The sequence below is a fragment of the Apostichopus japonicus genome, chromosome 7 (genome assembly GCF_037975245.1).
Source record: "Apostichopus japonicus isolate 1M-3 chromosome 7, ASM3797524v1, whole genome shotgun sequence".
Taxonomy (NCBI): domain Eukaryota; kingdom Metazoa; phylum Echinodermata; class Holothuroidea; order Aspidochirotida; family Stichopodidae; genus Apostichopus; species Apostichopus japonicus.
The window spans coordinates 8565080-8586047 of record NC_092567.1 but is presented as its reverse complement, the minus strand read 5'-3'; the positions used below and the strand labels follow the sequence as shown (position 1 = coordinate 8586047).

General features: G+C 35.8%; 1 protein-coding gene across 2 annotated transcripts in view; it reads right to left on the bottom strand.

Moving 5' to 3' along the window:
- Positions 1-20968, bottom strand: part of LOC139970073 (uncharacterized) — a 202587-nt gene that overhangs the window by 127696 nt on the left and 53923 nt on the right. The window contains exons 7-8 of one of the 2 annotated variants that reach the window (XR_011793912.1): positions 20710-20774; positions 16443-20147 (exon numbers count right to left, since the gene is read on the bottom strand). Coding sequence is in view for 1 of the 2 variants with exons in the window: in XM_071975709.1 (XP_071831810.1) it covers positions 20712-20774 (63 nt within the window). In the remaining variant the exon portion in view is untranslated. Of the gene's footprint in view, positions 1-16160; positions 20148-20709; positions 20775-20968 lie in introns of those variants that run through there. The other variant, XM_071975709.1, reaches the window with a different exon arrangement.

Below are 20968 nucleotides of genomic sequence, written 5' to 3'. Positions count from 1 at the left end.
CACTCATTTCGGAGCAGAAAATTAAATGCAAATATGTAAGAAATACAAAACATCATCAGCAAGTGTGCAACAATGGCATCATCTTAAACTATGAAATGTGACAATTTCAACTTTCAAATATCTCTTTTAATCCATCCTTTCTTTCTTTGAGAGGGGGGGGGGGGCTTTTCCAGAAGCAAATAACGTCGCTAGACATATAATAGGCAGACTAAAAAGAAGGGGGGGGGTGTACAATCTTACCTTATCGACGTAACAGCTCGCCTAGACTTTTCACTTATTTGCCGTCCCATATTTTTCCTCACACATTGGAACCAACTCTCGATATCTCTTAGTACGCATATAGAGATTGAAAAGTGCAGCTCGTGAAATGACGGGACATGAATATTCATATGCCACGCAAGTAACACATGTCGCTGGCAACCACGATAAATATATGAACGTACGCAAACTAATGTTCATGATTTTTGACGGAACGTCTCAACATAATGTGTATCACCGTTGTCTTTAGAAGCGGGGTTGAGTTGATGATTGATATTCAGGTACGTGTGAAATAATTCGAAATGGCTGAAATGGAAAATCCCCTTCCAAGCATTTTACTAGACATATTCACGTAAAGTTGAGTCAATTCATTTGTACCTCGTCTATATATGTTTGAGATCAGTTGAACGTATTAAAGGTGCCTATAATACCTATTCGCGTCCTACGCCACATGTACAGGTCTTATTATCCTTTAACTGTACAAGGAATCTTCCTATAGAGACAACGCTAAACAATACAAATCAACATTATTTTTAATTAGTGTGCAACGTAGTGAACTGAATCAAGTGACATTACTCAGGCGTTACTGCTTATTTTTACTCCCAAGTTTGTTTCCTTATTGAATGGATGCTCTTCAATAAGATATGTTGATACATTTTCATAGGTTATAATATCATGTACTATATTATCATTTAGCAAAGTAGTCTATTCTATGCGGTCCGGGTATATTCACCTGACCAGCGATATTTGTATTCAATAAAAATGTATTCACAGTGATTTATTGTTTTTTAAAACGATTGCCCAGTTTAATTTCCAACCCGTTTGATCACCAGAGGCTCGTATTTTGGCGAAATTTCGAAACTTGTTATGACAACATGAGGAAATCATACGAATTACATTTAATATACTGCTTTATGTCAATAATACAACGTTATTGTTTCATACACCCACGTTTTGTTTTAATCATTTTCCTTTGAACTATATAACCTTTCTGTCAACAATGTAAATGGATGCTAATTAATTTCATTTCCTGCCTTCACAAAGGCGACAAAACGGTAGTATTACTTCATATTTAATTATAAGTGCACCATTGGGTCCTGTTTAAGTTTTCCCCTCTGTTCGAGATAATTAGTGATATAAATGTGTATTATAAATTATTTTTGGTAAATATCCACACATGTTATTATTAGATTGTTATTACAATGGTACAATCAGCAGGCGCGTATCCAGGATTTGCTAACCCGGGGGGCGCGAATTACTATCTAAGCGGAGCGCCACCATCGGTTGGCGCGCAGCGTACAAGAAAATTTCTGGTTTTGATACCCCCCAGATCACCGGAAACGGCACTTCTCGGGCTTGAAATGACCAACCAGATGTACACTTTTGGCCTGAGAACCAAGTATTTCCTAATAGTTTTTTTCCATCCATAACCTTTTTGAAGATTGTCAACCCGGCACACGTCATGTTCGACCTGATCGCATCTCCTGTGGGTCTTTGCTTTTGTAGGTGATTCTACGTCGCGCCCACAAAACCCGTCAGCCCCACTTTTCAAGGTTTTAAGCCCCAAATTTGTTCAGAATTTGAAAATTCACATTTCTCGTGAATAAACTCACTTCAAAACATACCCATAATCTTGTACAAAATTTCATCTATGGACAACCAATATAGAAAAACTTCCTTCAACCCCTAACAGACCGGTCAAAATTGCACGAGTAGAGGGAAGTGTGATGCAGAATGTTGGTCAGAAATTTTCGAAAATTCCGACACAGTTAATTTATTGGTGTAGAAATATTAAGCCTCTTATAACGGCTATTATAAAACTTGGTTGAAGGAAATGAAAAAATAGCAGATATTTCCGAAACCGAACACTACACACATAGGCGTAGGAGGCGCGGCGGCAGTGGCGGAGCTAGGGGTATTGGTCAGGAGGGGCGAGAATGGTCTGTAGGGGCGCTTTCGACACTATCTAAGCGGAGCGCCACCACTGGTTGGCGCGTAGCGCACAGACAATTTTTTAGTGAAGATACTCCCTAGATCGCCGGAAATGACCCTTTCAGGGCCTGGCTAATTTGCAGATAAACGAAGAATAAGGTGTCATCGCCAAATTACACCAACAAAATGTGACAATGTCAATAAGTAGATGAGAGCGCAATAAAAAAGTCAATAATCTAGAATAAGTAAAAAGTGGTAAAGAGCTGAAAAAGGCGCCAGCAGTCCATTTGAGCCCGTCAGGGGGTGCATCCGGCCCCCTGATCGTATGGACGCTCCGGCACTGCGCGGCCGGGGTGCAGCCCCTAATTCGCCATTACTAATGTAAAAGAAACTTTTTGACATAATTCGACCTGCATGCTTTTTATACATCTACATGAGACATGTCGTTGTTTACATTAGCATCCCGCGGTATACTGCGCAATTTTAACGGACCGTACGGTACATGATGGCATGCGATGTAATAACCGATGCTTGCTTATATGATATTGACATTGACACGTTGAACGCGCGCTTCGCGCGCGAAAATATTTGGTTATTTTTTCAGGCAAGTCGGACAGTTTTGAGGATTTTCATCCTGGAACGCCATTTTCATGCTCACTGATATGATGTGATATCTGCTGTTTGCGTTACAAATTCGAACAGGCGCGTAGCGAGGAATTTGCCAAGGGAGGGGCGAAGCCTGTAGGCAAATTATCTAAGCGTAGCGCCACCATAGGTTGGCGCGAAGCGTACAAGAAAATTTTGGCCGAAAATGCCTCCCAGATCGCTGGAAATGGCACTACCCAGGACCATTTGTTAGCGCGAAGCGTACAAGCAAATTTTGGCCGAAAATGTCTCCCAGATCGCTGGAAATGACACTTCCCAGGCTTGTAAGTTGCATCTAAGCACTTTCTATTTTGAAATTACTTAGCGATATCATTTAAAAAAATGCTGAATGGGGGGGGGGCGGTCGCCCCCATCCCAAAATGCGTCATGTTCCCCGACGACACGGTCGAGTTCGAGACCAGCCACAGTTGGTTTCATAGCACAATTCTACACACGCGTTATGATAGACCATATATAGTAAATATATAGATCATTAGTGAGAGAGGAAAATGGAAACGTCAAAAAAAAAATGGAGTTGTCGGTGTAAGGGGTAGGGTGAGGCACACTTTTACGAAATCATTGATCCGTCACTGGCTTCCCTTCAGCGCTGTAATGATGTCACTGTTCCTCTTTCTCTTCCCGGTGTCTTCGCGTTTTTCTTTTACTCCCTCCTTTTCTCCTTCTTCTCTCTTTCTTCTTTTTCTTTTCCCTTCCTTCCTCTCCTCCTCCTCTTTTCCCCTCTTTTTTCCTTTTTCTTCTTCTTTTTTTCTCTCCTCTTTTTCTTACCCGGGGGGCGCGCGCCCCCAACGCCCCCCCCCCCCTGGATACGCACCTGATCAGTCATTCACTAAAATGTCTGCAGTTTTATTATAATATTTAACGTTGAAAGTGAGTATTCTGTTCAAAGAAAATACTCTACTGGTGAAGGCAAAGTGAGAATAATAATACGTCATAACCGCTGTAGTGCACTATTTCCAAATATTGCTACCGACATTTTTTTAAGATATCCGTACACATATATGAATTTTAATCGTACTCAGTATTTGCTACGATTGTGTAGACCAACAATCCTGAAGGAGTATCCTAATTTCCGTGTGTGCTGTCGCAATGTAACTTCGGAAATGTCTGGGAACTTTAGATGCAGATTTCAAAGAAGAACACACAAAAAAAGAAAAATTTAAGTTTCCGACAATTCCATTACACCTGTTTGTTTCAAATTAATTTTGGTACCACAAGTGACAACTTCCACCGTCCAGTTTTCAAAACTGAAGAAGATATTTTTATGTAATTTTTAACCAGAAAAGTTATTGTTCCCTATCAAATGTATTTTTTACCCTTGAATACCTATTTTTTTTTAAAGATTGGGGAACCAGATCATGAGATTGCTTCACGGGACACACATTATTGCATAAAAAACGAAATGATACGCCTACGGAAATTAAAAAAAAAAGTGTTAGAAAAAGAAAATAGTATTTTCCAACACATATCCCTCACCGCCACCAACTCCCGCTAGCTGACCCTGAAATATTAGACATTTGGCAAATAGTAGGGTTATTATTGCTTTGGTAACTAACATTTGTTCGTAAGATGCATCATGATTTTGGTTCATGAATAAGGTTTCAGACAATTCCGACTGACAAGTTCACTTAGATAAAAGTATGTTGAAGTAACATTTGGTGAGCTAAAACTACCATCCAAACTATGCCCAAATATGCTGTCGTCTGCAATGAAAGTTTTGCAAATGCCAATGTTATGTTGGATATAATGTCAGTGCATAATAACAGCACACCGCAAACAACGCTACTCAGAAATGTACTTCTGGGGATGCCCCAGCAATGTTCTTAGAATGAAATGACCACCACTGTTTTTTTCTGAGCCCTTATACCGAGCTGGAATGTGGTTAATTTGTATGCATCATTAGTTTTGTTTAACCCTGATTGTTGTTAACAATTTTATTTGGGGTGCAAGTCCCCTGATCATCCCTTGCCCCCTGCAGGTGTTCATAAATAAGAGCAATATGTCAATAATCATCAAAATAAAATCGCCCAAGGTATGTTACAACGCACACCTCTAGTATCGAAGGCGTGAAATCAAGTATAACTTTATACCCGTGCAACTTGATCGGCAGTAAACATAAGAGCTCAAGATAATGAACTTCAGCAATTCATTTGTTGTTAATTTGGTTACCTATGCTGTCTACAAGAAACTTATCGATAGCTATATGCATGGTAAATGAGTGTATAGTATGTGTACACGACTTACACAATGTTGGAGCAGATAATTGTAGTTACTTGTGTAGTTACTTGTATTTAACTTATGCATAGTAAATTATTATTGTAACGGGAACATTTGTAAACAAGCAATCCATTAACAACAGCAAGAAAAGGTCATTCACATGAAAGCATTGATATTCATCCCTTGATTTAAACTACTATTCTGACTTCTCGGGTAATGCTCTTGGCGTGATAAATTCTACCAAGAAATATAACATTACTTTAGTAATCCAACTTTTGATGAAACTTTTATTGCTTCCTGATGAAAAACTTGCCAAAATCCACCCCTCCCCCCCCAAAAAAAAACATCCTAAGCGAGATTTCACTTCCTCTCAAGGAGCAATGTATTGCCAAGGAATAACTCCTGCTTAAGCATGGATGGTATATCACCCTGTCAGTGTAATACATATAGGATATTATTTTAATACAAGTAACCGCATGAGAGTAATCCTTTTGGATTATAGTTTCTTTATAAGTATCATATTTTCTTATTATCCAATCTATTTTCGAATGCGATTCGAGACTGGTCTAGAGGAGAATTGCTTCAGGATCGATATGTTAGACAAACACTGGTTTGTTGCCGTGGCAATCATGAAGTCATAATAAAAAGAAATGAAGACATGCCATGAGAATATGCAAATATGTTTATGGGCAAAGAAATGTTCCAAATTGCAAAAGAATACTGTACAGTATATATAGCCTACTTGCAATTAGTTACAGCAGTAGTACTGTATATGTTCTCACACACCGAGTCTCAATACACACTGTACGTACTTCTTAAATCATCCAGCTAAATACTTCGAGTAGCATGAATGACTTAGTGATTAATTTTAAGCTTAATTCTGAGCTAGAGTCAATGTCTGCAACCTTATCGAGGTGCTTCAACGAAGAACCGAAGCTAAAGCGTCAAATGTTGACACTAACAGAAGAAACCTTGTCGTTAAGCCTAACAATAACGTTAGCACTACTACTCCTAGCGTCATTCAGGAAAAAGATCAAGGGAGGCATAAGGAGAATTAAATACAGATCAGCAAAAATTAGCGAAAAAATGCCGTTTTCTAACATTTTTGAGGGTCATTTATGAATGGGGATAAAAACGAGAGGAACCGGTCTTATATTTGATTTGAGACCTCTGATGACGTCCGCTCAGCCTCCTCGATGACGTCATCATTGGTCTCAAATCAAATTTAAGACCGGTTCCCCTCGTACTTATCCCCTAAATATATATCACTTAAAATATATTTTAATCATCCAAAGTGTTCAATTGTTGAATTACTTTTTATTAGCTGATGCTATTTGATATTTGCTCATACGCAAACCCTCTATCAAGATCATGTAACTGAACCGGCTTGGTCGTAATATGACCTTAAAGCTAAAAACTAATTTGTACTGAGCGACACACACTTCTCAAATAACGTCTGTAGTAAATATTTAACAATGATATTCACTACAAATAATAGACAAGGGGGCAATCCGTGGAGTTGCATATCACATTACCAGCACACTGAAATATACTAAATTTTCCATGCTATTAACCAATGTTGACAAACGTGATGTATCAGCTTGTTGACGCCTCTACAATGTACTTATGTATGCCCTAACAGTGTATATGTATGGTGCGCCAGAACCTGTCATACTTCTTTGGTTATTGGACAAGTCTGTGCCGAGTTAGGACGCGCGGTGTATTTTAAGCTTGTATGTGCCATGTTGAAGTACTAACACGTCACGTATTTGCATGCACAATATAGAATATTGCTTCTTAAATATGAGCTTTCATTTTGCATATGGAACGATAATATTTTGGGATAAATGATATCAAATGGTATGGTAATTTGTTTTGACCGACTAAACAATACAGTTAATTATGTTCTCCAAATTTCAATTAGGCCTACACCAAATACATATAAGCATTTGGATCACCACGGAACTAAATATTCATTTTGAATATGTAAATTGGAGTTGAACCATAATCAAAATATAAGTAATACAACTAAAATTAAACAAATGGGCAAATATGCACTATAAATTCATGCATGCACAACACATATATGTATGGGCTTTTCGTCTACTATATACAGTAACTACCTATTACAGTAGCCATGTCTAAGATTTAAACCAAACATGGTTGGAAGGCATTATTTTTAGTTGCTGAAAGTAGTAATTAGAATAATGAACAATGGCATACTCATGCAGTGCTGAGAATTAAATGTAATTTTCCAATACATTTCGAGAACAAAATAAGGAAGGCAGTAGAGGTATGTTTAAGTTAGGCTACAGTGGTGCTTTCATCTCTGTGAATGGAAAATTAACATCACACACACACGCGCAAGCACCCACAAATGCAGGCACACCATCGGAACTCTTTCTGAAAATCGTAAATTTGTTCTTGCCTGCATGGATATAATATTCTCACGGCGAATGTGTATTATTACATTAGTAAAGGAATTATTTGTACCGAAATTGTGACGGTAGGTATTGACCAGTTTTACTTAACGCCCACTGATGAATTATGCGAAACAATAATTGGATATAGATTGATGAATTAACAGTACATAATTCGACTTAATGCTTATAGTTTAAATGATATTGTAAAATCAAATTAGGTTTGGTTCTAATTTATATTCCAACAAACGAGTTTCATACCCCGGAAATGATGACTAATTTACTATAATTATGAAAAGAAATGAGACACAGGTGTCTGTGTAACTTTTTTTTGTCTGGTGTCTGTGTCAAATGCAGCACAATTGATGGAACATGACTGCGCGATACAAGTCCGTCTCTATGAAAGTGAAGGACCATTGTCTTACATAATTCACCTTATTCAAAGCTTTCAGTTTGGGCTGGGGTGATGATTAATAATCGGAGGATGTTTCAAACAATATTTTAACCATAAACCAATTTGTCTGCTAGTAGGTAAGCCGCTATTTTACTTTTCGACCGGTAACAGCGGTATCCAATGTCTGTTTCCCTTCCGATCGACATTTCAGGAAAGACTATTGAAATTTACCCTCTATCCCCTTAAGACTTAAACCAGCTACTGCATGCCTAGTTTGTCAGTATTTGAGGGTAACGTTATTGTTTACATCAAGGGATGCGTACATATTCTCGTATTTGATTTATTAAACTTAATTACAATATAGGACATGTAGAAGTTGCTTATTTATTGAAGAAAATCATGGGCTAGTTCAAGTTAATTAGTTGTGGGTTGTGCTATACTTATCTTTGAGAAGTAAATTGTTGTTCGTGTTTAACATAGCACCGTTTATTCCAGTTTTCTAATATTAACATAGAATTTCATTGGAATGTGTACTCACATGGATGACGAGAGGTCAACTGGACAAGACTTTGAAATCCAATATCTGTTGATCTCCAAGAAGTTTCGAGAAGTCAGGAAGGTAAAATTACGCACGAACTTCACCATTAGAAAATAACTATCGTTATGCTATATAGTTTAAAGTGTATCCCGGTATAAAACTAAACCGATCCTCTCAACAAATGTAATCCTCCACAAGGAATCATCTTCTCAGCCAACGAAAAGATGTAGGTCTCTGAATATCGTGTTGATCCTTAATCCATGGTAGTATATAGCCTACATCCATCTGGAATATCGATATTATCGCGAAAGAATCACAAGGTAAAATCCTGGGATATTGATCCAACGACAATAATCTTCCCCTAATAAATGAACAAATCTTTTACTGTTGTAAGCTGTGCATTACTCTGGTTCCACCTTTGTTTCTTTTGGTGTTTGTATATATATCATTATGTTCTTTGAATATCCATTATTGTGAACATCAACAACTAACTTACGTCAGAGCGGCACACCCAATTTCAAATACACATGTATGATCTAAATAATCCTACAACCTCACTCTGACTATCCTGACCGTACTCCACAGTCTTCATCTTAAGATAACCTTAGGCTAAGTATATTATTATTTGTATATTTCAAACAAATATTTAGGATGATTTTGAGGGAATCTGTTATTTGCTTCAGGAATACCGAAGCAAAATTTTTAGTTGAAATTGTTATGCTTAATTCAAGCAAACAGTAACTTAAAAGTTTGGATGTTTCCAGTTCATCTTTAGTTCTTCGAAGGATTAAATCTAGATTAAAAAAACTATCTAGGTGACGACAAGTTGCAAGCTTCATTTTCTTTATTGAAAATTCTCATATTTGAATTTGGTAAGGCAATGTTCATGGTAAAATATTGAATCAAAGATGACCTCAGTACAACCTAAGTAGTGTAACTTATCCACGCATTAAACACGTGAAACAAGGAACAATCATTACCCCATCACTGAACTTTGTATCAATCTGATACTATCTCTTGCTTAGGATGAATTGCCACAATCTGTCAGCTGGCGGTATACCGTAAACCGCGGTGTTAATGAGACGATATATCTATTTTACTGCAAGACCACAAAATCACACCATTAAGGATAAAAGAAGCCATTTATATTACTGCCAGATCTCAATATAGGTCAATGTTTACGACCTTTAGAAACTGAGTCAAAGAGAGTGAAACAAGAAAGGATTGAAATCTATGTTGAAAACAAGTCTAGGAAGCAAACCTTCAAATTCATGATATAAAGTCATAAAATAAAATAGAATTAATAAACATTCCCAGCAAATTTACACTTTCGTTTGCGTTTGAGGGTACAGTTTAAGGAAAACCCTGCAGACGGGCGTGACAAAGTGTTACCTAACAAAGGCCTCCAATTTTTTTTTTTTTTTAACATATATTGATAAGCATTATGACGTTGTCAATACATAGAAACAGACATACGTGGTATCCAGTGAAGTTGTGGACAAACGGGGAAGGGAAAGGACATTGTACGGGAGAAATGATTTCAGTAAGAATATATAGTGGCGAGGGGTATCGGTGTAATTGATATACCAGTTTATTTACTCATCTTTAATTTACCAAATGAAATTCAATAAGGAAGTTCATCTCGATTTAAGTTTAACATAATGGAGGGAATCCACAAAGAACACCCCTCATCACCCCACCCAGCCCCCACCCCCTCGTGCGTGCACATACGTCAATGATCAACATAATGGATGTTGACAAGGAGAGATCTTCGTATGTGGACGAGGAGTGAATTTTTTTCTTAAAGAACAAAAACAAGGGAAATTTAAAACCTTTAAAAATCCTGCCTGGAGATGATTCAGATATTGCCCAAAATACGCTACAAAATCAGATACTGGTCAACAGATGCCACATTGAGCAATATACTTTACGGTTATTGGATTTCGTACTCTTGAATATTTGAAATCATATGAAATAAGTTGGAAGTTTAAAATCTTTCAAAAAGCACTTGTTTCTAGAAAATGTTGGGATGAACTTGAAGAGAAAGTTTAAATTTAAGGCACACATAGCGACATCAACACTTTTGTTAGGAGAATTTCTTAATCGAACCGCAACTATACTAGCCTCACCTGTTTTGAGATTTACTGTGTAGCCGTAACATCCCGTGTGACAGCAGGACAGAACAGAGTAAAAGGTTGAAATTACAAGTTAGTACATAGACTATATGTTACACAGAGATAACACTGCTGACAATATTTCTCCGATTAGTTTTCTTTTATTGCTTCCATTGACATTACAATATCAATAATTTCATCATTAGATTCTACGATATGGACTTATGATATAGTAACAGATAAACGGGATGAATCGGTTTTAATTGTATCACAATGAGAGACCAGGATCGCCTCAAAGGGAACAAGTCTGTTTGGTTGTAAAAATTGTATATGTGTACAAGCATACAGAAATACGGAAGATACCAAGAACAATTACAAATAAAGGGATAATTATTACCTTGGAAATATGTAATGTCATAAACAGATACCGCAACGCAGTGATTTCTTCCATATTTATATTTAAATATGTGTCTGTAGTTATGTAAATATATTCAGTTTGCGTGAGAGCGCTTGGGTTATATTGGTAAACTCCATGGCTTCATAATATCCAATTTAGTTAAAACAAATGAGACAAAAACTGAATTACAATGAAGAGATCATGAATATTCATTAATCATCAATCAGCATCATTAATAAGAAGTAGCAAAATAACGATACAAGAAGATGGAAGATATGTATGGAGAGCCGATCATAACATTTAAGGTTCATGTTAAATATACAGAACATTATCTTCGTTGCTACTCTCTTAAAATGATAGACTGAAGAATTCAGTCTTCTTTGAGACTGAATTTTTTTTCAGTGTTATACACTGAGTTTAGACTGAGAAACACTCTACTTAGACTGTATTATCAGTTACACCGTTCAGTCGCTGTTTTGGACTGACTTTATTAACCAATCAGCTAATCACATGTGGCATGGCATCTTACCATTTTCAGTCTCTGTATTCCACTGAAAAATGTATCCAATCAGAGAACAGAAATGCGCCTACGTCATCAGAAAATTTGCAAATAGGCCGCACAAAAATAAGTGACAACGAGCGCTACAATTTGTGTACATATATACTACTATATTCTTCGCTTAGCCAGGTAATCGCTGTACTGTACGTACGCACGTCGTACACACTGTTAAGCATGGACGAGACAGACGACCGTATGTCTAAGCTAGAGTAAAGGTTATAAATTAGCAATGGCTGAGTCTTTAAGAACTTCTCTTACAAATAAAGGTTTCCACGAAGAAGTGATAACAGTTTTCGAGGGTATGTATGTATGTTTTTTGTTGTTTTCCAATGAATACAGAATAAAAGCTTGGCAGTTCGTAACGTTAGTTATTCTAGGCTTGCGTGCGAGGTAGGCCTAGCTAGGCTGTACTATAGCAAATAGGGCCTAGGCTATTGTTATAATTGGTGGGGCCTATTAACACGATCGTCGGGCGAATAAGCACGCCGGTCCTGCATATGTACCCGATCGTCGGGCAAATCAGCCCGCCTGTCCAGCATATGTACCCGATCGTCGGACGAATAAGCAAGCTTGCCCTGCAATATGTACTCGATCGTCCCAAAATGAATCTAGCCTAGGCCTAGGTTAGGTTAACCTCATAACAAATACTTGAACATAATAGTGCTGAAGAAATTGCAAAACACAGTACTATTATGCATACATTGTAAGCACCCTTAATTATTTGAAAAATGTAGTGACTGCTACAGCCATTACAGCATGAAGCTAACACGATTCTGTTAAACCATTACCGTTGTATTTAAATCATGTGGAAACTGGAAAAGAATTGGTATGCTTTTGTTATTTTATTAAACATATAGTGGGCCATCAGTCTTTATTATAAGATTTTACAGTAATATTACCATTCACTGATCTTATGAAATCAGTTTCTTTTACAAGCAGATAGACATATTAGTGAAATCAGTAGGCTAAAATGTAAATCATATTCCTTGTTCACTGGTTTTCTATGCTGATGTAATGGAATCAGGAGATGTCATGAACAATTTATCCTTAAAAAGAGAAATTTCTGAAAACAACTAACAACAAACCTTGCTTGGTAACCATGTACCTTCCAAAATCAACATGATAACCCATAAATGTTAGGTTGAATTTGAATCCACCTTCACATAACACATCTCACCCGCCATTGATGACATATTGCTGCCTATCGTGAATTGATATATCTCCTTCGTACAATGCCAGTCATGTTCTTGTTTCTCCATTCTCTCCTAAATATTATTCTAGTCTAGTCCACAATCGAACTCTACCTCTCAACATATCTTTTTTAAGAATGTTTTGATTTATACCATATTGCTTGTCCTTTATCACATTTATTTTTATCTTCACCAAACAGGAGGGCACAGATATTGAGAGCGCAGCACAGGGCAGACAAGGACAATATTGACAGCCTTTCATCCTATCTCTCGGACCAGAATTGAACCCCAAACAATTCTTCATTGTGGCAGATAAACTGGCCATTTCAGCAGGGACAGAGGCGTAGAACATACATTTAACATAGACTATGCTCCCCCTCTACAACACTAGTTTTGTGAGTTCCATGCTTCCATGGTGTATGGAATTTTGCAACCAACAGAAGTGAAGTCTCTCGTCCGTATCCTTGCCACATCTATACGGGCAGCCAGCATGGAGTAACTTCAAGGAGTGAACGTTACTTTTTTATTGCTCTGTAGTCCGGAACCACGTGTGTAGCTTTAAAAGGGTGTGAAGTCTCGCGCAAAAAGAATGTCTAATGCCGGTAATCTGACCTAGTTTCGAATGAGGTGTAACAGAAAGTGTTAAACACTGCCATCGATCCCAGAAAATACAAACACAGCTTGCCCGTCTGTAATTAGACACTAGTGTACAGTCAGTACATACAGCTGCCGTCAATACCCACATTACAGTGTATAAACGATACAGCGATGAACATCTCAGGTCCAGCTAAAGATATCAAGGTATCACGTTTCATTACTGTCTGTCTTTTTTAGCGACACGAACAAACATCACTTGCAAGCAACAGAAATTTAACTTTTTCAGATGGCTGCATGCTGTTTTGGACAAGTCTTCAATGCCTTTAAGGAGTAACTAACACATACCCTAAAACGTTAAATTGATTACCCTGAGTTTACCAACAGTTTTATATGAATAGGGAGGGCTCCAGAAATAAATATTTAATTGATTTTTGGTTTTTAAAAATGTTTTTAAATGATACTGATCTAACTATGAATGTAATTAAACAAACACCTAGTTGCCCAAAAAACTTAGTTGTATGATTTTTCGAGCATGTTATTTTAATGTATACTTTAATGTTCCCACATTTCACTGCACTCACTATGTTGAAGGTTTATTTAATTAAGCAATTAATTAAGCTAATATTATTTATTGTGCACAATATTCCATAATTTTTTCCATGAAAAGCAAGTAACCTGATTATTATAAAGTCAGTAACTGTAGAAAATTCCATTTGAGAATATCCTTTCCTCATTATTCCCCCAATTTTTTTTAAATTTTAGTGATGTAATGAGACAAAACTGTTTTCAATTTTTTAGTCGACTCTCGAGTGACATTTCTTTTTCAGCTAGAGGCCGACATCAAATGATTCACGTCAGATAATTTATAAAACTTCAAAATTTGATTGAAATCCCAATCAAAATCACTATATATGATTACTATCAGAAAGTTAAGAAATAATTGAGGGTGGTATAATTGTCACATGTACTGTTTTTGCATACACATTTGCTTTATAGGAATGCCATATCATGAAATCGTGAATGCAGTATATAATAATTCATGTTTATCTAATAGCCATTATGAAGTTTGTGCCATTCTGTCAACTGCTTGTAATATTTTGTTTTGTGTGTGCTGGATAATGACTTTCAGCAATCGCCAATCTATGTCATTGAAACACAAAGTATTAAATGTTGACCGTACTGATATATAGTTTAACCATTCTTAATATTTTATAAATAACCTGCTGAAAATATGTGATATGTTTTCCCCATTTTGAAATCATTCTAAGAAATTGTTGCTACTATACATTAATGATTCACAACTGGAAAAAAGGCAATGTACCAGATCCATTGTACTATTGTCGTGTTTCCATCCTGTCCCTTTTGTAAAGGCAGGATCGTATAGTTACTATATCCTTTACAGTGGACAATTTAAAGTTCAGTGAGATCGGGAGATTGCATCAGCTGGGTATATAACGACTCAATTTACAAGCTGTGTTGTCAATGAATTCCAGGGTATTACCACCTGGTGGTGACATACAAAGAATTTAGAGTGCTTTCTGTTGCAGTGGTGTTGCCAGACATTTGAATCTTGGTTGGTGATATGTCTATTTGTGAATTCCCTCTCGGGGGGGGGGGGGTCCCCAGGCCACCCATTGGCGACACCACTGATCTGTTCTCAGCTCACCTAATCCTTTTCAAAAAAAAATAATAAAGAACATTTTAGATGGCCCAATTCAAGCAGAAATTTGACAGATTAATATTGAACTGAAAATATGTCACTGTTATGTAAAGTATCTTTATAATTTGAATGTTTGTTGGAAAGATAACATGTTTTGTTGAACATTCCTGAGAATATTGTAGTTTTGAGGTCTGTTTTTTTTAATATGATAACGAAAGTTATATAAGAATATATAAGTGGGTTAGTGGAAATAAAATTACTGTTTGGTGGATATTGACAATTATATTTCTTGATGGAATACCATTTTTAATGTACTTTGTGTGTGACTGTCACAACGATTTTCTGGTCTTTATAGCCTAACATGATTGGATGTGAAGGCGAAGTCACTCCATGAAGTAGCACCTTTCAGTAAATTCCCCTGCATTAACAGATCATTGAATGTTGTCTTTGATGACCTTAAATGCATCTATATTGAAGAATTTCAGCACTTAGCCAACACGGAGGATCAATAGAAAAGCTTGTTCAATCCAGAATTTGCAGTTTATAAGAATGACAGTATAGCTATGATGTGTAATAATTCAGTCTAAAGGACCGACTGTTCAGTCTGATATCAGTCTAATAGACTGAGCGTATTCAATCTAATTAAGACTGGTGCTGCAATAAATCAGTCTAAACTGCTGACTGTTCAGTCTAAAGTGGTTTGATTTTCAGTCTATTAGACTGCAGAGTATTCAGTCTAATTAAGACTGACCTTCAGTCTTTACATTTCAGACTGAAATTCAGTCTAAGTAGTCTGATCCCTTATCCCATCCATCATTAGACTGAAATTTCAGTCGATTAGACTGAAATTTCAGTCTCTCATTTTAAGAGAGTATCATGTTAAAATCTTACTATAATACTCAAAGTCACATGTTCCTATTGTCTTCAAGAAACATCATTAAAAATCATATTAACGGAACAAAGAACTGGATTTGTAAATCAATACATGTCATTGTTATTAATTACCTATCACACAATTTTAATATGATCCATAGCTTACCTATCACATAATTTTAAATGATCGATAACTTACCTATCACATAATATTAAATGATCGATAGCTTACCTATCACATACTATTAAACTGATCGATAACTTACCTATCACATACTATTAAAATGATCGATAGCTTACCTATCACATAATATTAATATGATCCATAGCTTACTTATCACATAATATTACAATGATCGATAGCTTACCTATCACATAATATTACAATGATCGATAGCTTACCTATCACATAATATTGATATGATCCATAGCTTACCTATCACATAATATTAAAATGATCCATAGCTTACCTATCACATAATATTACAATGATCGATAGCTTACCTATCACATAATATTAATATGATCAATAGCTTACCTATCACATAATATTACAATGATCGATATATTACCTATCACATACGATTAAAATGATAGATAGCTTACCTATGACAAAGATCGATAGCTTACCTATCACATAATATTAATATGATTGTTGGGTTTGATTCTCTTTTAGACTAACTAACAAATAGAAACTTTAAAAGTTGCAATAAAGTAAAATCGAAGGAAACAATAAAAATGATAAGTGAAACACAGGGAGCATACCGTTGTAAGGTTTACTAAATGTACAGACAATTATCAGCGTTATTCTAACGATACAATATTAACCAGAGCCTGACGGTCACTATGGTTACTTGCTTAGTGGTATATTAAAGTTGTGTACGTCATCATCAAATACGGTATCATAATAATTATGGCCACATGTACCAGCTATTAACCAACAACTATATTCCAAGTTTGGATACAATCTGATGCACTTGAAGATTGTGGACTAATTGTGGCCTTCCCAAAAATTGGGTCCAATACAATTTTGTCCTCAAATGGTCCCAAAAATATTGCGCTCACAAATTCGAACCCAAAGAACATATCCCAAAATGCAATTGAGTTGGAAATATAAGTTTGCCCTGCTGGCCCAAAAATGTGCGCGGAATTATTGGGGTCCAGATGGCCTACATGTACCAGCTATTAACCAACAACTGTATACCAAGTTTGGCTACAACCAGACTTACGGTAGCGGTGTTATTGCAATGGAGAGAAAATGTGGGCTCAGATGGTCCCAGTTGCCTCAAAATGCATTTTAGTTGGAAATAAAATTTGGTTCCACCAGCTCAAAAATGAGTCCGGAATTTGTTGTGGCCCAGATATTAACCAGCAACTGTATACCAAGTTTGGCTGCAATCCGACCCGGCCCGGGTTGCTGAGTTTTTGCAATGTAAAACGTTTTACGTTTGAAACCATAACCGTATTAATATTCATAAGGTCAGCGCTACAAATATTGGGCACACCTTCTTACTATAATAGATTTACATAACAAGTAGGACAAATATGCATCACCCCGATGTTGAGTTATCGCGGACTCAAGCAAGTGTCACAGACGCACACATACACGCACACGCCATCACCATTGCATATATTCCTTTTGCCTTCGATAAGGAATCAAAACTTGGTATACACTAAACTATGTGTATTTTGCAACTAATGGGTACTGTCATCATCACATACTCAAAAACAAAGTTGGGAACCTAGCCAATCCAAAGTCAAACTAAGGAAGCTTACGACGTTACAGTCTCTTTTGAGTCAAAATATAACCAACACTTCAAAAGACAGTTTTCAAAATGTAGCAAAAATTTAAATTAAGCAAATGCAAAATAACAATATGATATCCATTCAAAGCCCTAACAATAAGGGGAACCTGTCTATCTCATAATCTTCTATAGTAATAATATAAATCATATATTGACGTTATGCTATCATACCTGGTAAGATTGAACTTATTGCGCATGATCAAAGCATCCTTAACTTGACTGTTACTGATGAAATGTTAGTGTTAACACTAAACAGAAACTTAACTATGTTTCTTTGTCTGTGAAGTATTTTGAGCGTTCATGTAATAGTTTTTGTGTGCTGATGGGACCAGTCAATACAACAAATAGGATATGACGTAAAGTGATAACAATAAACTTAATTATTAAGATGATGATTTGAAACTATTATAAATCAACAAAAACAATTATAAAGCGAAAATAAAATAATAATAAATACAAAAATACAAAATAATACAATAAAAAATATTGATCGATTAAGTTAAGTTTCAGTTACTTACTATACAGAATATACATTTTTTTTATATCAATCATATGATATGACGTCACAGTCATCTTATTGTCTTCAAATTAAGAACGGTAATACATTGGAACCGGCAAACATCAAGAAATGCTGACTTAAAAAAAAACATATAACATATATTAATTAATATCACCTCTAAGTTCTTGCAGTTTGCTTTTAGTAACACAAAGGTATTGTAGATAACCAATGAATGTCATTTAGTCCTAACGTTGACGCAATTAATGTGACTCTACTCTTGCGAGATTTTAGACATTACGTAACCGATACGTCACAGTTTAAATCAAAATTTAGTTAAAAGAAGAACGAAGAAAAAGTTGAATCATGCACTCCTAGTTACCGAGTGTATGTGGATACAGTATGTACATATTTTAAACAAAGCATTCCAAACATGTATGCTTCAAAAAAATAAGTTTATAAATGTTAGAATAATTGGACGTATAGTTAATTTTCTGAGTAGTAAAGTGTTTGTCGTAGAGGGGGGAGTGGGGGGGGTTGGAAGGTACAGATATGTGTCTAGAATTGGGATGGATCATAACATTACATACAATTGGACCAATGAAGGATGTTATACCCTGCACACGAGGAGTGTGTGGAGAGCGAGAACAGGTCCAGCAATATCTGATCAGGGACACACGAGTAGGTGAACAAACCTTTCTCTTCATTTACGCAAGTAACGATGACTTTGCTACATATTAGGAACAATACAATTAGAAAAAAAAACTACCGCACATTACCGTTTATTTTATTCTACAAATTAACGTGCAAATAACTTTTATAACATCTACTTGGTCACCAATGTGATGGGTACGTCTCTAACCGCTCCAATCCCCCCCCCTCCACCCCACCCCACCCCTCCACAAAAACACACAGGGATTGTGCTCTCTTTCTTCCCTCTCTCAATAGTTGACATCCAAAAACTAAATAATATTCTATACTGATGACGTAGTGGTTGATGGATGACGTCATTAGAAGCTTGATTGGCTCTTAATAATTTGAATTTGGCTTGAAGAGCAAACGAATTTAGAGTTAGAAAAGAAAGCATATGTGGACAGTAATGTTACTATTAAAACGTCAGAAGTGACTACTTGTACACTTTATAATAAAATACTAAGTAGCCTATATGATCATGTAAGATATCAACTGTTTGTTTGGAGTTCTTTGTAGTATTTGGAGTTACTAAGAGTTTACAAACCTACTATCTTGATAGGATGGAGAAGGAATCCACTAGACACCCAATCCCCTTCTCCGAAAAGAAAAGAAAACGCTAGCAATGAAATTCAAATCATGTATGCTACCTGTGGTTAAACTTTATATTATATTATATTATTATTATTTAATAGTAGACGAGTTTCTCATAATTAATCATTCTTTTTAAGATGTACTACTCTGTTAAGGTTTCGTTTTAAATTTCATCGAGTTAAATTCAAGAGACATAAATAGTAAATGTGTTGGTTGTTTCTTCAAGTTGGTAATCAGTGACGTCATCATACTATTTCAGTTGGTGGTAAAGATGAGGTCGCTGTCTCTTAAGAAGAGACAAATAGTGTACAGTGAACTTATTACAAACGTTAGATAGACATCAGATTAAGAAATGGTCACAGGATAACATTTATGTCCCCATCATCCACCCTCTAGTCCCCCAAACGACAGCAATGTGATTAACAAAGCCTACCAAATTATATTTGTAAACTTTAGCGTGCAAAACTAAGTAGTTGAACATGTAGCATATTAAAGGATGACTTTAAATTGTCTTGAGAATATAGGCATTTGATGACGTCACAATCATACTAGACTAGTTGCATGTGTTTTATACTGGAGTTCTATCTGGGACTCTTTGTAGTGTTTGGGAGATGTTAACAGTTTACAACCTAAATCTTTATTAGTTTCTTTCTCACTGAAATTACTGCCATCGTTTTTAGGATTGAGTGAAGGTCGTCACAGTCCTGCTGACGATTGGCGACGCCAAATTAACATGCATCTTATTTTGAGCTGTAAGATAGAAATAAAATGATATATATATATATATATATATATATATATATATATATATATATATATATATATATATATATATATACGATTTTCATTTATATATATATATATATATATATCATGTTATATTGTTATCATAAATGAGCCGAACAACATACTTATTAGTAGAATAATGGGGAAGTGATACCTAAGCAACCCCCTTTCCCCGGCAAAAAAAAAAAAAACTTCAGCAGTACCTTGAGCCAACAAGTAATTTAACCCACCAACAAAACACCGCCACACGGGAAACAAGCCAACGATGTTTCTGTTAATGGAAGAAACTTATTGCTCATTTCCATTTGTTAATGAAAAATATAATAAAACCAATTATAGTTGAAGCAAATGATATTAGTGACCAGATAAAATTAGAAAATCACAGATATAGAAATACAAATTATGGTTAATGGTGGAGATTAATTTTAATATATTAGGATTTACAGTTAAAAATAACACACACAATCACTGTTAACAAATATAATTTCAATACTAAGATAGAGAGTATTCAGCTGTATTGACTTACAGTTACTTGTGTCTAGCATGGTTGAAGTTCGACAAGCTCAACTGGTAACTCCTCTCATCGAACCCCTAAACAAGTGGAAAATATAAGTAATAATTTGTTATAAATAATACAGAAACAAAGACAATGCAGCAAAGGTAAATGTTGTAAACATTCATCAGATGCAGCCATATTAAAAGTGTTATTTCAGATCAATCGATTCATGTTAAACGTTGCATGTTTTCGAATGTCTTGGAAATAGTTGTCCTGTTCATTATTGTTT